The sequence below is a fragment of the Prionailurus bengalensis genome, chromosome D4, assembly GCF_016509475.1.
Source record: "Prionailurus bengalensis isolate Pbe53 chromosome D4, Fcat_Pben_1.1_paternal_pri, whole genome shotgun sequence".
NCBI lineage: Eukaryota > Metazoa > Chordata > Mammalia > Carnivora > Felidae > Prionailurus > Prionailurus bengalensis.
In genome coordinates, this window is record NC_057359.1 from 71,591,038 (window position 1) to 71,615,096 (window position 24,059).

Genomic DNA, 24,059 nt, shown 5'->3' on the forward strand with positions numbered 1-24,059 from the left:
GAAAAAATCTTCAGTTTTCGGCCCTTCTTGAATTTTGTAACTTCAGATAAGGAAGAAGAGACCTTTCTCTTTTAATCTACTTGCCTGGATGTACTTCCACAACAATTTCTTGGAGCAACCCCAGTCTTGGATGAGTGCAGTTGGTTGCCACTTCCACACTGACAGCAAGGCTTCTGAGCAATGTTAGAGAAAATCAACACATCTGGCAGATTGGTTCTGACATAAATTCATAAGTCTAACCTCATCTGAGACTTCAGTAGCACAAGAAGTCTGTTTTTCTCCCTAATTGTTATTCTCTACTTTCTCCATAGTGACTAACTTAAGCTCACCTACTGTTCTCTTTTGAGTCCCATATTCCCTCTTTTCACAGCAATTGCCACAGGAGGAAAACAGAAACCATCAGACTGGGACTCCTTCACCCTTCTCCCAGCAAAAAAAAGACCTAGTCAAGAATCCATCCTTTCTCCTTCTGTTACAATGGAAGGAGTATACCTTTTATCATCCAAGTGTTATGTGTTTCTACTATTTCAAGAACTTTGTTCTATAAATTGTTTCCTTTCTCCTCCTTGTATCTCCCCCTCACTCCTCCTTCTCTCCCTCTCCCCTTAATCTTTCCTATCTACATTCAAGTAAGTTTAGTTTCTGCCAGGAAAGGAAAGGAAAGGAAAGGAAAGGAGAGGAGAGGAGAGGAGAGGAGAGGAGAGGAGAGGAGAGGAGAGGAGAGGAGAGGAGGAGGAGAGGAGGAGGAGAGGAGGAGGAGAGGAGGAGGAGAGGAGGAGGAGAGGAGGAGAGGAGGAGAGGAGGAAGGAGAGGAGAGGAGAGGAGAGGAGAGGAGAGGAGAGGAGAGGAGAGGAGAGGAGAGGAGAGGAGGAGAGGAGGAGGAGAGGAGGAGGAGAGGAGGAGGAGAGGAGGAGAGGAGGAGAGGAGGAAAGAGAGAGGTCTGTCATGACCCCGTTTGACCTTGCAGCTTTGATCCTTTTTCTCCTTCATAGCCAACTACTTCATTTCTCACTAACATCTCAATTAACTATAGTAGGGCTTCTACCCCAACCCCTCCATCAAATCCACTCCATTAAATTCTTTAGTTCCATATAACTTCCCCAAGTAACACCAGTCTTGTCTTCAGAGCATTAGACACATGGCTGAAAAGCCCTTTTCAGATCATTCTTTCTTTGGCTTTCATGACATCATACTCTCCTGGATTTTGATCCTTCTCTATTGCTGGTCCTTCTTAGTTATTTCTGAGGGTTCCCCACGTTCTGCACATCATTGATCTTTCTACACTGGTTATATACTCAGTCAACACATTTTCACTGAGTTTTCTAATATGTCCCCCAAGATTTCAATTATCTTATATATCAGCGATACTCCCAAATTTAACATATACTTTTTTCCTAAGCTCTAGCCAAATATCAAATTGCCTACTGGTATCTCTGACTAACTACCCCATAGGGCACTCAGTACTCAGTGTCTGTGCTCAAAATAAAACACAAAGTCATAATTTCCCTCTTGATCCCCAACTTGCTACTGCCATCTTCTCTATTCCCGAGCCTGGAGAACCATTATCTCCCCAGTGGCCTGAGGGCTAACCCTGGGAATTCCTTCTCCCCTTATTCTCATCACTTAATAACCAAACCCTGTATATTCTCCTTCCTAAGCATCTACTCAACCTGCACACTTTATTCCATCCTCAAGGCCACCAGCATTATTACTACAGGGGATTACTAAGTGTTCTCTCTACCCAGTGCCCATCTCCTCTCTAGTGATCTTTCTAAAAGACAAGGTTGACCAAGCTGTTTTCCTACTGAAAATGCTCCAATGGCTTACAAGTGCACTTAAGATAAAAATCTAAACTCTTCAACCACCTTATCAGGCCTCACCTGCCCTCCAACCTCAACTCAAACTATTAATGACTTCCAACTCTCTGCTTCAGCTCTATGTAATGTGTTGTGCTCTCTCTCATCTCCGTTTCTAAGAGCAGTGGTTTTCTACATCAGATTGGAGACAACGCAGATTGGAGGGATTTTAAAATACAGACTACTGGCATATTCTGAAAATTTCTGATTCAGCAGATGTGAAGTGGGGCCCCAGGCGATACTGATGTTGCCGGTCCAGGGACCACACCTTGACTTCCACTGGCCCCAAACAATCTTCCCTCTATTTTTACCTGGCTCCCTTTTTTTCATTCTTCGTGCAGTTGAAAGGTTATTCTTTCTACTCAACTTCCCTAACCATTCCCAAGTCGAGGCAAGGTGTTTTCTACTACAATTCCCTATATTTTTCCCATAACAGCACTTACCACACCGTATATTAATAATGGCTCAATTAACTCTTCCTCATACTAGGCTATAAACCCTATCAGAACAGAGATTCTCACCTTCTTGTTCACTGTCGTATAGCATCCAACCGTTAGACAGATTAGATGCCAAATATATAGGTTGCATTAATCCATTAAAGATAATTCCAGAGATGTTTACACTTCATAACTTTCCTTTCTGGAAAGATATACAATATACAAAAAATATATTCTAACTATAAATGCAAGGCTGCCTTCTTTCCTTTAGCTCCTATAACCATTTACTTTTTCTGGACACCTACATTTTTGCGCCAAATACGAAGCACATAGTACTTCACAGCATTCCAACTTCTGAACACCAACTGTTAACAAAGTCAACTGGTGATACATGCAGCCTCTTCACTTTTCCCAACTTAGAAAAACTAAACTAAGGATAAAAACATATTAAAAAAGCGCAAATTGTCTTTTTAAGCCACGATGTGTTAAGAAGAGTGAAACCGACAGATATTCTCTAGCGTATCCCACATGCTGCATTAGCAAATGGCACGTGACCAAATCCTCTGCCATCTCGGATCCTTCAAAAACGGAATCGTTAAAGCCATACCACCTTTAACGACATAACTTACATGATTATTTTATCATCTGTGAAATAAGAAGATTGAGCTAAATTTTACATAAGGTTAACCTCAGATTTAAAATTCTACACTAAGGAAATTCTGGATAACAACTTTATATGTCATAAAAATTGCCAGCTAAATACTAAGACAGTATAAAATGTGCCTGGGATTAAAGTAGTAAAAGGCAGAATATATCTGAGAAAAAGAGGAATGTATAACAGGATTGAACTGAAAGAAGAATTAAATCCCCTCTCTTTTCATCTACAAACAGAAGCAGGGCTGGAGAATAAGTGAAGGAGACCCTGGCAGAGCCACCAATAGGGTAACAGCCACAGGCTTTTTACTTCTTCAGGACCGAAGGGACCTAGGGTGAAACCCACACTAAGCTCTGGAGAATCTAACTTAACTATGATTGGACTAGAACCCATTCAGGTAGTCATGCCTATAATGACACAGCAAACAGCAAAAAATTATCAAATAGGGTAAGACAAAAATGCAACCGCAAAGGAGAGGACCATTCTGAAGAAAAGAAAACACCTCCCCTTGAAGCAGATTTATGGTTGGGGGGGGGGGGGGAGTGGTGTTTAAAAAGAAAAAGATTAAGTTACAGGATTCTCAACGTACTTTGTTAGGGTACTAGCACTGAAAATAAAACAAGCCATCGTGAAGACCAAAATGAAAAAAACACAACAAACAACCAAACAAAAAACCAGTAAAAACTACATAGAGATTGTAATAGTTCCTATTGCTACTGTAACAAATAACCATTATTAAGTTTAGTGGCTTAAATGTAAATTTATTCTTTTATAGTCTTAGAGGTCAGAAGTCCAAAGTGGGCTTCACTGGGCTAAAATCAAGGTGTTAGCAGAGCTGTGTTCCTTTCCAGAGGTTCTAGAGTGAATTTTTCTTGTCTTTTCCAACTTGTGGAGACTGTCCACACTCCTTGGTTCATGGCCTACTTCCATCCTCAAAGCCAGCAATAGCTCATCAAGTCTTTCTCACATTACCTCATTCTAACACCAGCTCCCCCGGCCCCACCTCATTTCCACATTTAGAGACCCTTGTGATTCCACAAGGGTCCACCCAGACTGAGTCCACCCAGATAACCCGAGACAATCTCCCCATGTCAAAATCCTTAACTTAATCACATCTTGCCAAGTAAGGCATATTCACAGGTTCCAGAGACTAAGTATCGGACATCTTTGAAAAACCACTATTGTGCCCACCAAAGAGATGGAAAACAATTTCTGAATTAAAAACAGCAATTCACACAGTGAAATGGAGTGTAAAAATTCCAGGAAATGGAAATGGCAGGCTGAAGACATACTTAAGAAATTCATCAGCGCTCAGAGAAGGTGAGGGATGGCAGGAATATAAGGAAAGGAGGCACACAGATGGAAACGTGTGGTTATATTAGGACTCTAAGAAAGATCAGGACAAAGCTGAAGTAATATGGCTTGAAACGTAAGTTCCTGCTTAAGAAGAAAAGACCTCAGGGGCGCCTGGGTGGCTCAGTCGGTTAAGCGGCCGACTTCAGCTCAGGCCACGATCTCACGGTCCGTGAGTTCGAGCCCCGCATTGGGCTCTGGGCTGATGGCTCAGAGCCTGGAGTCTGGTTCTGCTTCTGTGTCTCTCTCTCTCTCTGCCCCTCCCCTGTTCATGCTCTGTCTCTCTCTGTCTCAAAAATAAATAAACGTTAAAAAAAAAAAAAAAGAAAAGACCTCAGATTACTGGTTTACATTTATATAAATTACAAAACAGAGCTAATTAAAAACAACTAAAATGTAGATACAGCTTGGTTAGATTTTGGAATCTCAAGGGTAAAGATAAAAATCTTTAAGTACAAAAAAATAAAAATAAACAAAAAGCAAACAAATCAACATCTAAACAAAGAGACAGAACAGGGTATCATCAAGCTACTGCCATAGAATTCCAAAGGACAGAACACAAGCGATCAGAATCTCCATCACAAGGAGAAAATGAGGTCCATAAATTCTACAGCCAACTATATTCATGTTCCCCATATGAGGATAATATACAATGGTCTCAAAAATGTGGGCAGTCCCAAAGAACATCTACATTTCCTTCCTAAAAACTACAAAGGCAAGTAAGCCATGAGAGAAGTAAAAATAAAAAACACAATAGAGCAGAAACAGTGGCACAAAGTATCAAAACCCTCCAAAACACTGGAGTCTAAGTAAGTGTTCTTCATGTGGCTCCAAAACTTAGAGCAAATATCAAAAATAATTCTTTAGGGGTGCCTGGGTGGCTCAGTCAGTTAAGCATCCAACTTTGGCTCAGGTCATGATCTCACAGTTTATGGGTTCGAACCCCGTGTCGGGCTCTGTGCTGACAGCTCAGAGCCTGGAGCCTGCTGCGGATTCTGTGTCTCCCTCTCTCTCTGCCCCTCCTCTGCTTGCACTCTGTCTCTCTCTCTCTCTCTCAAAAGTAAACATAAAAAAATAATAGTAATAATAATAACAATAATTCCTGAAAGCATACTTATAAAAATAACCTACTCTGGAAGTAAAATCCCTTTATAGATAAGAACTTGAAATGTGGGAGAAGAATGTGTTAATTTTCTCTTACTACACAAGAAAGAATCAAGACACATCATTACAGTTGTAACAATAATTTTCAAAATTTTGAAAAAACCACCTCATTGAATCATTATCCTACTTATTGTAAGAAATTTAGAGGAAACAAAAATATGATCAGGCAAAACTCAGGACTTTTTTAAACTTTATTCTGCTAAACTCCCCATCAGCATAATTAGAAATCTCTCTGTAATGAGAGAAGTTACAGAATTCTACACTGCCCAAGGAACAAAGATGCAAATGAAACAGGATTATTCCAAAAATACTGTCCTCACTGCTAAAAAGAGAAGCCCACATCCATGCCTTTTTCACATCCACCAATCACATCTCAGGATGATGGGGCGGAGGGAGGAGTCTCCTGGAGCTCTGCAGAGCAGATGTTCCAAATCTCAGAAGTTGACCTCACCCTAGCATGTGATCTCAAAAGAAGTCATAACAATTCTGCCGAGCCCGCACTGAAGAGAGGTGCATATGGTGTTCATTTTCACTGTGCACTTCATTTATTATTTGCACAGTCACAGACATTCCTGGAAGGCCAGGTATGGGTGGGGCACTGGGCTATACTACACCTGACAAGGGTACCAGACCCCTGGTGCCCCCACTGTAGAGCCTCTCACAGTCCACCCAGTGTGATTTCTCATCTCCTGAAACACAATATATTCATTGACCAAGTGAAAAAGGGAATACTTGGCACAAGCTAACTGACTGGTGATTAAACCTATGTGATTTAGTAACTATTTAGATAAGAATGTGAGTATGTATGCAACCGACATGCTAAAAGAGAGATTTTAATCTATGCTGGATAAATGACCAGTAATAAGATATAAATCAAGCCGAGTTGGTTTCCCACTCCTGCTAAAGTACAACAATGGAGTGAACACTTCTTCCCGATTCTGATGCTCCCCAGCTAATTGGTCTCTAGTAAATCCCATAATTGCTCTGAATGTTGATTTTCTTATTCGTAAAGTAAGGTGCGGATGCTCTCTTAGACCCCTGCAATTCAAGTTCTTCAATCTAAAATAATCAGACCTTCTACACATTTCTTCCCCCTTCCAAAAAAAAAAGAAAAGAAAGAAAAGAAAAAAGAAATAAGAGAGAGAGAGAGAGAAAAGAGCACAGAATTAACTGCCATTAAGTCTCTATTAAGCAAAATTGTTCTCACCCGCTTTTAGAGCCTCAAATTAGAAACAAACAAAAAAGTGAGATGATCTGCCACTAGAGATAGAAAATGGGCCACAAAACAATGCTGATAGAAGCTGAAAATGTTTGAAAGCTAGAATTCTTAGAGTAGCTGAAGAATGGCAACTACAAGATTTTTTGAGTTTACCTGAAAAGGTACACAAGATACTACTTCTTATAAAGTAACAACGTATATGAATAAGATGTGTCCATATGTAATCAGAAACTAGGGAAAGCAGATTGTACTTCCGTGAAAATACTTTATATCTGTTACAGCCCCTCGTAATGGGCAGGGATAAAGTGAGAAACATTTTACTTACCAAAATTCCAGAGAAAAATTTGAGTTGGTCTAAGAGGAGGGAATGAAAACAAAAATCATTAAAACATTAAGAGGTTATGGAGAAAATGTAATAGTCTTCTCAATGCATTATTGAGTAAAAGGGAACCACAAGCCAAGGCAATAGGTCCCCCTGGTAATACATTGACAGATTATGGAGACTGGGCATTAAATATTACCGGGCCAAAGAAGATGAGCCCTCAGCCTTGTAGGAGGCAGTGAGCTAGAATTGAGAACAATCACTAAGCTAGAAGTCTTCAAGATCTCCCCATCAGTAAAAGAGTAGACCAGGAAAAAACAAAAAAATTACCCAATTGCTCTGGGGAAAACAAGGAAGTTTGTCTGTCTTAGCTTAGGCTCCAGGCTAGGAAACAGATAAAAGGAGTCATGACCCCAAGCCTATAAATCACATACAGTTGTGATTTGAAATTCAACTACCTGTCAAGTCTGCAAAGCCACAGAAGGAGAAATTACCAGAAACCATGGTCCTGAGCTTGGGATAGCCCCTCCCCCTTCCTGCTCCACATTGTCTGGCACTGGCCAGCAACAAACCTCTCGGGAGGGCCGGACCTCAGTGCGGCCAGACAGGTCGCACTCTCTCAGAGCAGCCCCCACCCAAGACAAACTTGTCATCCAGAAGAATAAGGGCACAGGAGGAATAACATGTGAGAACCAGGACAAAGTCCACAGCAGGATTAGACCCAAGAACATCAGATGGAAGACCGAACTGAACAAATGGAGCTTCTGTATTTCCCTCTTTCCACTTCAAAGATTTCAACAGCCATACTTTCTAATTCTGTTCTTTAATGCTTATTCTTAATATTTTAACGTGCAGTCTTGATAAAGTCTAAAGGTGACCCTCTTCCCTTGATGCAAGCCTTCTCTCCAGTGTCTCTGCTCCCATGTATCATGTTACCGCCACTCAGCATTGTGCTTCCATTTATCAAACCTACCAAAAATTACTTGATATTATTGTTTTGGTTTTATATTTTCAAAGTTTATTTGGTTACCTTTGTATGAAGTCACCATTACTATGAGAACAAACAAGGAGATTAAGAATAAAAGAAATTAATGGGGCACCTGGGTAGCTCGGTCAATTAAGCATCTGGCTCTTGATTTCAGCTCAGGTCATGGTTCGTGGATTTGAGCGCTACATTGGGCTCTCCCTCTCTCTCTGCCCTTCCCCCACTCACGCTCTCTCTCTCAAAATAAATAATATTTTTAAAAAGGAATAAAAGCTATTAGCCAATATTTTTAAGGAACATACATGAGAGCTCCTAAATATGTTATATATTACATATTATATATTTATACATGTTTATATGTAATTATATTAAAATATCTAATTATATAACATAATTATATACAAATATAAAATATACAAATATAGCTTTATATATCAAGACTAAACAGGGTTTATTCCAGAATCCAAACATGATCTAGCATTTAAATATCTAATAATATAATTCACCACACAAATTCAAGGTAAGAAAATAAAGCCAATGATCATCTCAATAGACATGAATAAATGTGTTTGGTAAGTTTTAGTGCCCTTTTGTGATAATTTGGCAATCTAGAAGTAGAAGGGAGCTTCCTTAACTTGATAAAAGATCTGTGGCAATTGTCATAGTTGATGGAAGTACTCCTTTTTAAAACAAATGAAACAAATTACCAACTGCTTTTTAGCATGTACTCGTGGTCATAGCCAAACTGTAAGAAAAACAAAACAAAAACAAAAAACAAAAAGAATTGAAAAAGAAAAACCTTATTGTTTTTCACAAATGAGATAATCCGTTACACAGAAAATACAAAGATAACTGTATGAATAGAATTTAGCAAGTTTGCTGGGTTAACATCAAGCCACATGAATCAACTATGTTCCTATAGACAGAGACAATATTTTATGGGTAAAGAAAGATATTAAGATGCCAATATTCCCACTATAAATATATTAATTCAGGGCGATAAAATGAAAAAAATCCCAAAGGGTTCTTCATGGTGCCTGACAAGTTTCCTAAACGTTGATATGGAGCTATAAAAGAATGTGAATATCCAGGAAAACTTGGAAGTTCTTTGCCCTATAGAATACCACATTTTATTGAAAGTGACAGTAGTTAAGACATTGTGATGTTGTCCCCAGAATACATGAATGACCAAAGGAACAGAGCGCCAGAAACTCGGTATTAGAGACTTGCTTTACCCATCAATGGAGAAAATGGCATAACTGTTCATCTGTATGAAAAAATAAAATAAACTATCTATGCCATATACACAGAAATTAATTTCAGGTAATATAAATATGTGAAAAAATATAATATGTGAAAAAATAAGTCTCTAAGACTTTGAAAGGAAAATAAGGCATCTATTTGTAACCCATAAATAGATTTTTCTAAACAAGGTCAAAACACTGACAAAATGACTAATTAGAAATTTAAGACTTCTGTGCAACAGAACTTTATAATTAGTGAAAAGAGAAGCTGGAGACTAGGAGAAATTTTGGCAATGCACACAAAACAGACTTACAGTGAAATGTAAAAACTTCCTACAAATCAAAAGGGAAAAGCCAAACAATGCAGTAACAGAATAGACAAAGATAAGCATAGGCAATTCACAGAAAAAGAAACTTAATGGCCAATAATCACATGAAAAGATTACTCTTCCAGGGAGTAAGAGAGAGTTAAACACAAACTGCAGTCAGATACAACTTATCTCCACTGTCTTGGCAAAAATTAACACGTCTGAAAATATCAGGAGTTGGTGAGGATGGTCATTCGGTGTTGGTGGGAGTAAAATTTAGCACGTTTGCTTTGAAAAACTATTTGGCAAAAACCACTAAAGTTGGACACATTCATACACGTGACCGAGAAAGTCTAAGCCTAGAAAAACTCACCCATGTGCTAAGGAGTCATGCCCAAGACTTTTCATCGCTACTCTTCTATAAGAGAGTATTTCTTATGACTGAAATGTCAGAAGCAACATAATTATTTGTCAACTGGAAAACGGGTAAATTGCCATATAAACAGAAAGGTATGCTATAAAGCAGTGAGAATGAACAAAGTAGAGCTTTCTATATGCTGAGGACTCAAGCATTTTATTCAGTACAATGCAGTACACCATTTTTAAGAATGTTAAAACTCTGCAGAAATAGGGGCCCCTGGGTAACTCAGTTGGTTAAGTTGTGACTCTTGATTTTAGCTCCGGCCATGATCTCACAGTTGTGAGATCGAGCCCCCTACTGGGCTCGGTGCTGAGTGTGGAGCCTGCTCGGGATTCTCTCTCCCTCTCTCTCTGTCCCTCCCCTGGCCTCGTGTGCGTGCATGCATGCACCCAAGCACTCTCTCTCTCTCTCTCTCAAAATAAGTAAACCTAAAACTTGCAAAAATACTATATATTGTTTATATTTTCCCACATATGTATATATACCCACAAACATACGCAAGGAGATGACAAATATCAACTTATGATCTGAGCCAAGAGGGCTAATGAGTCATATTTTGGCAGACTACAAGGGGCTTCAGCTTTATCTGTAATTATTTGTTTCATTTATTAAAGACCAAAAGATTTGGAAGCAATGACATCAAAGTGTTCAAATTTCACAAAGTCAGGTAACAGATACATGACTGTGTTACACCACTCTATGCTCGTCTCTACTTAACATAAAAAACAAAAACAAAAACAAAAAACCAACCACAACAACAAAAGGGCTAATTCATTCTGAGTCACAGCCAATTGGCTGTGATGTCAGTAAAAGAGGGAGGGGAAGGAAGGAGAGGGAAGGGTAGCAACACCCTTCCAGGTTACACCAGGCCCAAGGAGTGATTATTGAATAACCTGAATATGGGAGGGTGTTTCACTTGCGACTCCTGTTTCCTGGGAGACAGCAAGGGGTAGGGGAAGCACCATCATAGATTTGCAGAGGATGTGAGCTGAAGCCTTAGAATCTGTGAGACCTGAGTTGAAATGCTGGTTATCTAACACCCCCCTCTCAGGACTTCGTTTCCTCATCTATAAAAGGGAGAGAAACACATCACCTACTTGTAAGGATTGAGTACTTCTTACTCAGTTTTTGTAATATCTGTTCTCTTGAAACTTTCAAATTCAGTAGCCCAGAGAGCTTGACTTTCATAAAGCAACCACCACCTTTAAACACACCTTTCTTGAACTCACAGATGAAAATAGTAAGTAATTCATCCATGAAAAAAATGAAAAATTATTTCCCATTAGCCCATCGAAATTGTCTAATAGTAGAATGTTTCCTTATTATCATGTTCCAATTTTTTAATAATGATATGTGTGTAGATTAGTGTCTATTTCTTCTGATGGTTTATCTATCCTTACACAAACACCCCACTGCCTTATTCATTATAACTTTATAATAAATTCTGATACCTGGAAGTGCAGCTTTTCCCACCTAGCTCTTCTCCTTTAAGATTACATTTTTTTTTGGTTTTTATTTATGTTTTGTATTTTTATATAAGTGTTACAACTGGCCTGTGAGGCTTCCAAAAAAAATAGGATTTTTATTGTGATCACATTCAATCTATAAAATGCATTTGCAGGGAACTCACATCAAATCAACGAATCTTACAATCTACTGATAGTTATCTATTTAAGTCATCTCTTTTGCTTTGTTTTGTTTTTATTTATTTATTTTTGAGTGAGAGAGAGCATGAGCAGGGAAGGGGCAGACAGAGGGGGAGAGAAAGAATCCCAAGCAGGCTCCTCACTGTCAGCACAGAGCCCGATGCAGGGCTCAAACTCAGGAACTAGGAGATCACGACCTGAGCCAAAACCAAGAGTCAGACGCTCAACCGACTGAGCCACGCAGGTGTCCCAAGTCATCTCTAATGTCTATTAAAGTTTGATAAACAATCTCAAAGAGCTCTTACACCTATTTTCTTATTATTCCTAGGTGCTTGATAACTTTTCACACACTTATATACAGCTTTTCTGGATAATATTCCATCTAACAGTTGTTTCTCATTACTGAGATATAATGGATATATATCAGATGTTCAATTTTTTAAAGTTTATTTATTTATTTTGAGAGAGAGAGACAGAGACAGAGACAGAGACAGAGAAAGAGAGGGTGAAAGAGAGAATTCCAAGCTGGCTCCACACTGTCAGGGCAGAGGCTGATGCGGGGCTTGAACTCACGAATCGTGGGATCATGACCTGAGCCAAAACCAGGAGTCAGACACTTAACCAACTGAGCCACCCAGGAAACCCTCAGGTGTTTAATTTTTAAAAGACAGGACTACATACCTATTTAAGTCTTTGCTGTATTCTACTACCTACACTTAGGTACTCTTTTATTCTTATAAAGAGTTTGTCTGCTTTCTTTTTCTGTGACTAGTTTAGAAAAAGCAATAAAATGTCTAACCAAAAAAAGCAGCAGCATTTAATACTGTATTGATTTATTTTTTTTAATTTTAAGGAAAATATGCAAAAAAAGTTCTCAAAAGAATAAACGCATGCTCCAGATACATCATCTGAGAAAGCTAAACATCATGGCGTAACTACAACTATAATCCTCACAGATTTCCTATCATGCCACCTTGTTTCTTTCACCTTTTCTTTCTCCACTGTCACCGAATTGAAGCCCCATCTGCAAGCTGTGCAGCCCTAGTTTGCCAAGCTAATCCTGAAAGAGACAGTAGGCTGATGAGCTGAGTCTCCATCCTGACGTGGCTCACAGAGGTACGATCTTTGCCTGACCATGACTGCTGAGTCCTGAGTTCCCACTGGTCACTCATATATAATCCAGCATGTCAGAGAGAAGTCCTGAACATAAGCCATAGGGCTGGGATTCTTCTGGGTCCTCCCCTCCATTGTTTTTGCCAGGTTTCTTTAGTAACCTGATCAACTACAATTAAAGTCATGCTAAACGGAGTTTGGGAGTATGCAAAGCCCCTAGCGTTGGGGCCCAAAGATGAATCCAGATGAATGCACCTTCTTTTCAGGTCTCATGGCTCCAAAACCACCCAAAGCTGCCTGATGGGGGCTCATCTAAGTGCACATATTCTGAGATCAGGCAGCTATTTAGTTCAACCATATCCTATTCTCTTCCTGCAAAAGTGGAGGTTCTTGCTCCCAAAGGGGGTCTGAATCTCTGAAAGTTACTATATTGCCAACCTAGCCTTTCGAGAACTAATCTACTCCATGACCCTTTCATAAACATTTTGTCTGATGCTAAAGAAAAAGTAACAATCCACTTTCACTTTCTCCCAGCCTGTGCCTGCCTGGAATTATCATTTATGAAATAAGTTTAACTTAAGGGCAGTTCTTAAGTGCTGCTATGCAATTGTGAAATGGCAATATCATCACCCACAGCAAATGAAGGCTGATTTTTTAGATAACAGTCTTATTATATAGCAAGGTACAGTTCTCCAAAGACAGAAATCTCCTGGACTCTATGATTATGCTCTCCTCTGCTAGGAAACACACCAGAGCATTGCCCTCATCTTAGTGTTTATTCATGGAAAAGCTGCAGTGACAGTTCAAAGAAACGTGGCTGGAGAAGCTAGGCACATGAAGAGGAAAATGGGCAAATGGCACCATAATGGGCAGTAAGAGGGAGAAAACCATGTCCCTTTTGAAGGATAAAGGGGCAGCTTTAATCACTAAAGACTAAACTAATTAGAAAGAATTTATTAGAAAGAAAAAGAAGCAAACATGAAAGGTCTCCTTTGTGGTTTACCCCAGGTATCTTTGCACAATTTTCTTTTATGAGTAGAAAACTCAAAATGTGCCCTCATATAGATGAATGAATAAAGAAGGTGTGATGTGTATATACAATGAAATTTTATCCAGCCATAAAAAGAAATGAAACCTTGCCATTCACAACGACATGGATGGACCTAAAGGGTATAATGCTAAAGGAAAGCTGTCAGAGAAAGACGAATACCACATGATTTCAGTAACATGTGGAATTTAAGAAACAAATGAGCAAAGAAAAGAGAGAGAAAGAGAGAGAGACCAAGGAACAGATTCTTAACTATAGAGAACAAACAGATGGTTACCAGAGGGGAGGTGGGTGGGGGCTGGGTGAGATAGGTGGTGAGGATTAGGGAGAGAATTTGTCATGATGAGCACGGACAAATCACTGCATTGTACACCTGAAACTAATATAACGCTGTATGTTGACTGTACTGGAATTAAAATCTAAAAAAAACTTAATGAGTATATTGTTAAACATTTCCCAATCACCACCGCCTGGACTCAGTCTAAATAAAAAATCACATGACCTCTTCTCATGTGAGCTAATTAACTCTAGATCTCTCTTTCCCCCACCTTTATTTTACTTAGTTTGAAAAAAACCAAAACAATGTGCCCTCATGTTCCGAAATAAAATATCCTCTCAAGCTTTATCTGAGCTTATAAACACAAAAGGGAGCATAGATGAATTTAAATTGCAATATGAGAACAAATTTTACCTCTAATAGAAACATGGTTCAAGATAGAGTAAGTCAGAAATCTCAGTGTTTATCTACACATGCATTTATTCCTGGCAATGCATTGGAGTTTTCCTTAGACTGTTTATCTAACTTGGCTTTCCTTTGATGGATCTTCTGGCATACAACATAAGCACATCATCTACACACACCATATGCAGAGGTAACCACCTTCTCCCTGTAAAGTATTCTTAGAACAATTATGGGGGGGGGGGTGGGAGGGAGAGAAAGGAAATGATTTCATGTCAGGTATCTAAGGCGCCATCTTATGCCGAATGGATATTTTGCCATTTACATTTGGGAGCACAGTATAGTTTGAATTCTAGAGATTAAAAGAAATAAAACTGGAAAAGATACCTATATTGAAACATGCCCTAGGCATGGGACTTGAGCCAAAATTCACCTACATCTAAGCCCATGCTCTTTCCTCAGTTCCATGTTCGATGAAGCCAGACCACACTATGTCTTTGTTGTGTGGCCCTGGAAACATACTTCATACTCAGATTGGTCACACTTTTGTCTGAAAGCACTGTCAAGGTATCTGCAATTCCTTACGTTTGTGGCTAATAATTTAACAATTATAATCATTCTCTTACTTTGGAACCTTCGGTATGGGTCTAATTTTTCTATCCTTGAGTGGTGAAACATTCTGGTTGCTAGGTCAATCTATTTCCGACTTAGAGAATAAAGGGGGGATATGGGCTTGTCTTTTAAATCTTAAAAAGTCATCAAATGGTTTTGTGGAGAAGAAAACTGATCTGACCAATGTTTTTAGAAGATAACATAACTGCAAAACTACTTCTTAGAAAAGCAGTTGGGGAAATCTGAATATGGAGGAGTATAAAATGATATTAAGCAGTTGTTTTAAATTTTGTTAAGTGTGTGGGGTCCTAGGTGGCTCAGTTGGTTAAGCACCGGAGAGACTTCAGCTCAGGTCGTGATCTCACAGTTCATGGGTTCGGGCCCCTTGTCGGGCTCTGTGCTGATAACTCAGAGCCTGGAGCCTGCTTCTGTTTCTGTGTCTCCCTCTCTCTCTGCCCCTCCCCTGCTCATGCTCTGTCTCGCTCTCTCAAAAATAAACATTAAGAAAACTTAAATTTTGTCAAGTGTGATAACAGTATTATGGCTATATAAATGAATTATTTTTAGAGATGCATAATGATGTACAAGGGTTGAGGTGAGAGGACACGATGCCATGCATTTGCTTTACAGCGGTTCCTCCTCCCCTCAAAATGGGAGGAAGTGAAACAGGTATGGCAAAATACTAACAACTGTTGAATCTAGGTGATGGCTATATTGGTATTCGTTGCATTATTCTTTTTTATGTTTGTGAATGTTTGAAAACTGCCATCATAAAAAGGTCTAAAAAACAAAACAAAAAAAGCCAAAATGCAACCCATTAAATATGGAATTGCTTTAATCCAAAAGTATCTAGTCTCTGACACCAGAAGTAAACCTCTAAAACCAAACTTTGGAAATATGATGGATTTTGTCAGAGGAACCTATTGGTAATGATGTTCAAAAATGCTGGTCTTCCACCAGATGACAAATAGAGACCTCCTTAAGTAGAGACCTCATTGTGTCACATCTAAAGGCTGGATCAGAACTAGAGGAGCACTCTGTTAAGACACTGAGTATCTACCCAAATTCATGCCTTTGACATGACAGCTACGGGAAATCACATGGACGTTCGAAAACAGCTTTTGTTTCCTGGGCTTAAAACCAAGAAGGTCACTTCACAATTGAGAGCAGAATGAAATACCTTATAAATAACTGATACCATACAGTCCTCCCTTACTGGAATCCCAGGTGTAGGATCTGAATACCTTTGAAATTCTCAATACTGGTCCTGGCTTTGAGAGAGGCCAAACCATTCATGCATGTATTGAACTACTGACCCTTCCATTCAAAAGGAAAATAAAACTTTTCATCCATCCTCTACCCACAGTAATTGGATGAAGCACAATTAAAGTAATGCTAAACAGAGTTCTAGAAACAGAAAATGACCATTTACAGTGGCAAGTTGTTTTATTTCCTATCCCACCTCCACCCCACGCCCATATCTGCAGGACATGAACACGTTAATTCAACCTAATGATGACATGTTCCCGTTCATCCCTGAAGCTTTCCTTGGGTAAGGAACTCTTTAACAGGGCCTGGACTAACACAGCTATAAATCAGCTACGCACGGCCTCCCTGCTGCCGCTAGTCCAGTTTCGCCTCTGTATTTATCTAACTACATAAGAACAAGGTGCTTTCTCAACAGAAGAAAACAAAAATCCGCCTTACCGTCTAGTCGGGAGGAAAGCAGGGAATACAAACTTGTCCCACTTCAAAGCACAAGGCCTATCTTTCACTCGCTAAGCAGCAACCCCAGCGGGGGTGACAATGGAAGCTTTCTTCCCTATTATTGTCTGAAACAATCACAGGCTATCTGTCCATATTAATTAGCTTATATCTAGTATTAGGCAGCCTTGATTAGAAAAATTCTCTTTGTTACCAAATGAATAGAGGAAAACAAAACCAAAGGGTTTTTTTTTTTTTTTAATTGTTGTTTTTGCCTTAGAAAAGGATTGTCAGGCCTTTCACACTTGAATGTGGGTGTATCTTTACACAGGTCCCTGAATTCACTCTGAAAGAATGCAAGTTGATGTGCCAGACAATACCAGGCTAAGCCGATGGAGTGAAATGCTTATTACGCCTTGCCTGAAGAGATGCCATATTTAAATTACTTTTATCTTCTCTGAACCTGGAGAAACCTTGATGTTGAAAGAGTAGACATCAATACAGACTTGGGGGCTAGGGCACGTCAGCCTTGGATGAAAATCTGACAGCACAAATTACATGCGAAGAATTGACATATAGGTAATTAGGAGGCCCATCATTCGCCAGAGGATCTTGGGAACTAAGTGACCCAACAATGGTCTGTATCTCTCCAGAAGAGGAAACTCCCTCTCCTTGGGACCTATTAGTTGACAGCTGACTCCTTCCCAGTGGGCTTGGGTGCCTCCAACTATCAGAGGCTACTGTTCCCAACATATGTTAAGAATAATGAGACTCACTACCCTGCTTGAGACTAAACAATAAACTTACTCACCAAAATTGTCAAAAGTCAGGGTTTGAAGCCAGACCCAAAACTCCAAAGCTACACAGGCTTCAAGATTAACGTCAAATTCCTCCGTGTAGCTTGCAAGGCCCTGCAGAATCTTCTCCAACCTTGTAACCTAACCCATCTACCTCCTCTACCACCAGAAATATGCTGATGAATATCTAACAATGGGCTCTTAAGAGTAAGGGACTGTGTTTGCCAATTTCCATGGTTAAATACTCCACCCTGGCTGATTTCAAGTTACAAGCATGAAGTCAACTGGTTCACACAATTCCTGAAAATTGAACAATCAGATCTTCTGCGCCGGCAGAGCAGGCTCTAGCACATCTCTGCTTACAACCTCACACCCCAGCAGAGTGCAACTATCCCAAACTAACTTCCAAATGCTGTGCGCGCTCTCTCTCTTCCCTCGGGACATTCGACATTCACACACGCTGTTTCTTCTCCCTTGTCAAAGTCAGGATACATTAGCTCCTAGCCTGGTGGTCTTCCTTCCAGAAGCCTCCCCTGGTCTTCCAAGTCTTTCCTGGAGGCTTCCCTTCCACTCCTAGAGTAGCCATACTTCCATCATAGCGGTTGTGACACAGCACTGGAATTTCTTGTTCATCTTTCTGTGTCCCACTCCATTTTCTAAACCCTGCAGACAAAAGCCTTGTGTATCTTATTTATTCTTGGATCCCCAGGCCAGCCACTGTGAGCTTGCTGAACAGTATTAACTAAGATGTTTTGAGCACTCTGTACTAGATTTTGTTCTAAGTGTTATACATATCTCATTTCATCCTTAAAATAATCCTATGAAATTGGCTCCGTAATTATTATGTTCATTTTGCAGATGAGGAAATGCAGGGACTAAGAGGGTGGATACCTTTTCTCCACCCTCAAGTGCTCAGTCAATAAATGTTGGAGCCAGGATTTAAACCCGGGCAGTGTGACTACAGGGATCCTTGCACATCCAGCCCAGTGCTTAACTTATTTTTTCCCACTGGTGATTCTCAGTGAGAAAACTTTACTTAAATTCTCCCTAATGAGAGAAACTAAATATTAAAAAATAAGATATTGTCAGGTAGGTTTAAATTTGAAGGGATTTTTTTTTTAATCTCCCAAGATCCAAGTTTTGCCCTCTTGGGGAAAACGTCATTCACGTTGGCAATGTATGTTCTAGACCTTTCACTATGTGTTTACATTAATGTACCATATGTTTATCCCTAAATACATATGGTTCTACAGTTTGAATGATGTCTTCCTGAATTAGTCTGCATTTTACTTTCTTTTTCCGTCAGCTATCTTAGGGAAATAGAGTTGTGTTGAGATATGTATTTTTAACTGCTGCATGGTACTTAAATCTCAACATGCCTGAATTTATTGTCATTCCACTATTGTATATTCAGAATGTTTTGTACTTCTTGGCCTTCAACTAACGCTTCAATGAATATCTTTATACATGTCTCCTTGGACTCATGTACAAGTGTTTTTCTAATGTAGTTACCAAGATGAGAAGAGGGTATGTGCAAAGGGATATCATTTGAATAGATACTGTCAAATTGCCCTCCAGAGAGACTGAACCAATATACCTTCCCACAGAGGATTTAGAAGAGTACATATTTTCCCAAGTGTTTATATTAAATACAACCTCTTTCTACCTTGGGCAATGTTAAACATTTTCATTAAATGAGTCATTGAGAAATATTTCTCTTACTCACCAGCTGATAGTAGTTTGTGTGAGAGGAAAGAGATGTGTGGATAAGAGGCTCCCACTGGAGATTTGGACAAATGGTGACACCAAGACTGAGGTGTTAAAATCCTTGCCCAGAAAAGCTGTGCTAGGGCCTAACTAAGAAGGGCTATAGCCTAGAGGCAGCTGCAGCAGACTCTGACATGGTGACCCTAGTCAGTGGGCACTAAATCTCGTTACCCATTCACAAAGTCTCTGCAGCACCAAAAAACCTATCGAGGGGAATGGAAACCAAATAGCCAAGGTCAATGAAAATGCTGAAAACACAAGATCCATTTACCAGAAAGAGAAACACACATGGTGATGGTAACACTAAGCTTTCTGGAAAATACCAAACACTTTAAAATGGTAAATAAAGGAGGACTTTATCCATATCATAAAATTCCAAGGTCTTTTTTTAAATTTTTTAAAAGAGACAAAAAGCATTTATAGTAAATGAAGTAAAAATGTTCCCTTTTCCCTACCCCTTCCTCCTTCCACCCTCCTCCAAATACCCCTACTTGAAATGCATACAGAATTTAGTAGCCTGAAAAATGATGCAGGAGAAAAGAAGGGTGAAAAAATATTCTGCATCAAGATTTAAAGTTCAATCAATACAGCTTTTTTTCAAAGGTATAGTTTTTTTCTTTAACCATGGCTTAAAAATGATTGTCATGAATGAGATGGGGGGGTTACACTCTAAAAGGAGGGGGAGAAGGTGAAGGAAGTGCAGATGGAAAACTATAATTGTTGAGTACCTACTATAAGTTCTGTATATATCCTATCGTTTAATCCATACAACCATCCTGCGAAGTATGGTGACGTGAGAAGAAATTGAAGCGGAGTGAGGTTACCATGTCTAAGGCTACCCAACAATCAGGATGTGAATTCAGGCCTACCGATTCCAAAGGCTCTTTTCCCCGACTGTAACACACTGTCTGCTAAAACTGAAAGAATCTGGTTAATACGTTAATAGATCAGACTGTAAAATAATCTAAAGAAAATATTCTTGCCATGCAACTGTTCTTCTTCGCTGGACAGAGAAAGTAACCCATGACTACTGTTCAGAAGTTTCTGGACTTACATCTTCCTTTCAAAGTTCCTAGAACAGGTAAAGGCAAAATAATTACAGGAAGAAGACCTAGAGACCACATTCAGAAAACTTGGTGTAAGATTAGCTCTGTCCTGAGATATTCATTAAAACCCTACAAAAAGCCAAGAGAGGGAGAGCAGCAGGATTTACAACTGACCATCTTGACTGGGAGTTTGATGCCTATAGGAATAGCCAGACATTCTAACCACTGAAAACCCAGATTCGTACCAACAGAGGCTGGCTTGCTATAATCACTTGCTTACTGTCCCAGCTGCTTCTTGAACTAAAGAGAACCTCCTTCATAAAAGCACTATTAGCCAAATGCCCACCAAATGACAATTAGAAGGTTACACACCATCCCTAGAGTGAAACGTACCTTCGGAAACTCAGTTTAAATATTTGACAAAATTAAGATTAATAAGCCCAAACTTATACCAGGTTGAATCACTTACCTGGGGCTGTGAATTTGCGGGGGTGGAAGTAAAGGTGGTCACCATGGCAGCTCTGTTAGTTGTGGGCAGTGACCAGGCCCCAGCACAGTGGCACCAGACACAGGAGTCAAGTTATGTTAGCTGCTGATCAGATCACGGTCATGCTAGGAGAAACTGTGTACCTGGAAAAAGAGAGGAAAACCCACATTTAGCCTGAAAGAACAAGCACTTCCTTCCTGGCCAGAGGAAGCAAAAATCCCCCGTTGCATATGCCAACTACTGGCTTAATGAAAAGAAGAATCCAGTTTTGGGGGGGAGGGGGGCGCCTGGGTGGCTCAGTCAGTCAAGCGTCCGACTTTGGCTCAGGTCATGATCTCGCAGTTCATGAGTTCAAAACCCGTGTCGGGCTCCCTGCTGACAGCTCAGAGCCTAGAGCCTGCTTCGGATTCGGTGTCTCCCTCTCCCTCTCTGCTGCTCCCCCACCCCTACTCGCACTCTCTCTCTGTCAAAAAAGAAAAAAACATTAAGAAAAACACTAAAAGAAAAGAATCCGGTAGACAGCATCTAACATCTCAGAGCCAGCACTTCTGTACCATTCATCCAAATCATGTTACACTGATGCATAGTCAGAAGTCTGAATCCAGGTCTCCTTGCTGGCTACATGTTTCGGGGAGGCAGTTTCAAGCGATAAAGCTGGGGGTAGTGGGCCAAGGGGAGAGCCCATTCTTCATTCAACAATAAGCAGGTGACCCACAATTGATAACTGACAGTTTAAACAGAAAGGGCAAAGAGAATAATACCATCAAGTGTCTCAAAGATCACCCAGTCCAAGCATACCCGCTTGCAGATGAAAAAACTGAGGTGTGGAGAAGAAAAGAAACTAGTCATACATTTCATTCATGACAGAACCAGGACTAGAGGCACAATCAAGTGCCAGTCTAGTATGGAACATAAGACAATTGAGTACGTTCCATGTTTATGTTTCCTCAGGAAACGTAGTCACCACTAAGATTTTTTTAAAAAGGCAAGACATCCTAATGTTATAGGAGTCAGTTACAAGAATGAATCGAGTACTCCAAAGGGTGGTGAGGGTGGGAGGAGGTGGGAGGGCTTCGTTAGTCAGTCTCGCACAGGAGTGGGAGAAAAGTGCACCTCTACAGTCTTTGTGACATCCTTGGAGAGAGGACGCTAGATATGCACAAAATATATACATGCCTACTGTTATTAATATGTTCATTAAGAAAACTCAAAAAGATGCTGAGTTCTCTGCAGGAAAGCATGGCCCAATTTCTGTCACAAGACTGATGTGACTGTTTCCACACTGCAATTCAGTCCAGAGGGAAATTTTTTTAAGAATTTAAGACAACTGTGGGGCACCTGGGTGGCTCAGTCAGTTGAGCATCCAACTTCAGCTCAGGTCATGATCTCATGGCTCGTGAGTTTGAGCCCTGCATCAGGCTCTGGGCTGACAACCTGGAGCCTGCTTTGGATTCTGTGTCTCCCTCTCTTTCTCTGCCCCTTTCCCACTCGCTCTCTCTCTCTCAAAAATAAAAACATTTAAAAAAATTTAGAAAAAGAATTTAAGACAATTCTTCCATTTGAAGAAAATTTCTCATTTTTAGGTTTCATAGCACCTAACAATATCCTTTCTTTTATTGACAACATATTTATTGAACATCTACCATGAACCAGGAGCATAAAGAATAAAACTGAGCCTGCCCTGACCTCAGGATGCTTTTGTCTGGAAATGTACTTTCTAGTTTCACTAGCATGCAAGACGATACCTGAACACTTTTAACTCCTGGAAAATGATACTTTTCATTACAGTAAAAGTAAAGATTTAAGTCTTGAGCTGCATACTTAATCCAAGTCTTCTGAACCCCAAACCCTCTGGCACTGCTCTGTATTAGCTGATGATGCTGGGTAAGTCACAAAACCTCGCAACTGCTTCCTAATAAATAATCTAGGTTTGGCAGCAACTTCTATGAACTTTAAATTCTGATTTTTATCCTGACTGCACATTATCCTTCATACTATAGTTTCAATTGTTTTAAGCTTTTGTTTAGAAATGCGGCCCCTTCCTATTTTCTTCCCTCTGTTAGAGAGACTATAGTTCTTAACAAGTAAAGCTGTCAAACTACTTTGGTATAACATTCAACACAAAATTCCTTAGGTGCCCTGAGATAACACTGATGTTCTTAGTCGTAGCTTTGGGCTGGGGGCGGGGGGCGTTGTTTACCATACTGTGAATTTAAATGAGCAGCCTGGGAGAAAGGTATACGTGGGAGTGCCTTTCTGCTCGAGTGCCAAGCCTACACTGAGGAAATTACGGGACCCCTATGGTGCGCTGTTTTGTCCTCGTATCATTTTATCTTTATCACCCCTATCTTTTTATATTTCTTTTATCCTTTTCATGTATTTCTTTTTTTTTTTTCTTTTTTATTTCTTTTTCAACATTTATTTATTTTGGGGGGGACAGAGAGAGACAGAGTGGGAGTGCCTTTCTGCTCGAGTGCCAAGCCTACACTGAGGAAATTACGGGACCCCTATGGTGCGCTGTTTTGTCCTCGTATCATTTTATCTTTATCACCCCTATCTTTTTATATTTCTTTTATCCTTTTCATGTATTTCTTTTTTTTTTTTCTTTTTTATTTCTTTTTCAACATTTATTTATTTTGGGGGGGACAGAGAGAGACAGAGCATGAACGGGGGAGGGGCAGAGAGAGAGAGGGAGACACAGAATCGGAAACAGGCTCCAGGCTCTGAGCCATCAGCCCAGAGCCTGACGCGGGGCTCGAACTCACGGACCGCAAGATCGTGACCTGGCTGAAGTCGGACGCTTAACCGACTACGCCACCCAGGCGCCCCTCATGTATTTCTAATTCACGTTGCCTTGCCCTATCATATTTTGTGTGGACAGATGAATGTATCAAGAGCATGATAACCAAAACGCCGAAAAGAAGCAGGCAAGTGAGATTCTATTCTTAAAGACTCATGCTATGTGCTCAGGCCTTATCATTTCTGCCAAGCTAAGTCGTTAAGCAATACCCCCTTAAAATATTTTCAATATTCAGAGTACAGAGAATTGCCTGAAAGGTGAATAGTGGGCAGCTAGCCTGTAGTGCAGAAAAGGATATAGAAGTACATATGATGAATATGCCAGATGGCGTCCCTGCTAAAAACCAAAGTGGGAGGGGCATCTGGGTGGCTCAGTGGGTTGAGCATCTGACTTTGG

The 24,059-nt window shown here is 40.0% G+C and overlaps 1 protein-coding gene across 6 annotated transcripts in view; it reads right to left on the reverse strand.

Annotated features, from left to right (window-relative positions):
- Window positions 1–24,059, reverse strand: part of LPAR1 (lysophosphatidic acid receptor 1) — a 135,519-nt gene that overhangs the window by 59,569 nt on the left and 51,891 nt on the right. For all 6 annotated transcript variants that reach the window (XM_043566423.1, XM_043566420.1, XM_043566424.1 and 3 more), the window contains one exon: window positions 20,846–21,006. In XM_043566423.1, the coding sequence (XP_043422358.1) occupies window positions 20,846–20,890 (45 nt within the window). In that variant the 5' untranslated portion in view covers window positions 20,891–21,006. The remainder of the gene's footprint in view (window positions 1–20,845; window positions 21,007–24,059) is intronic.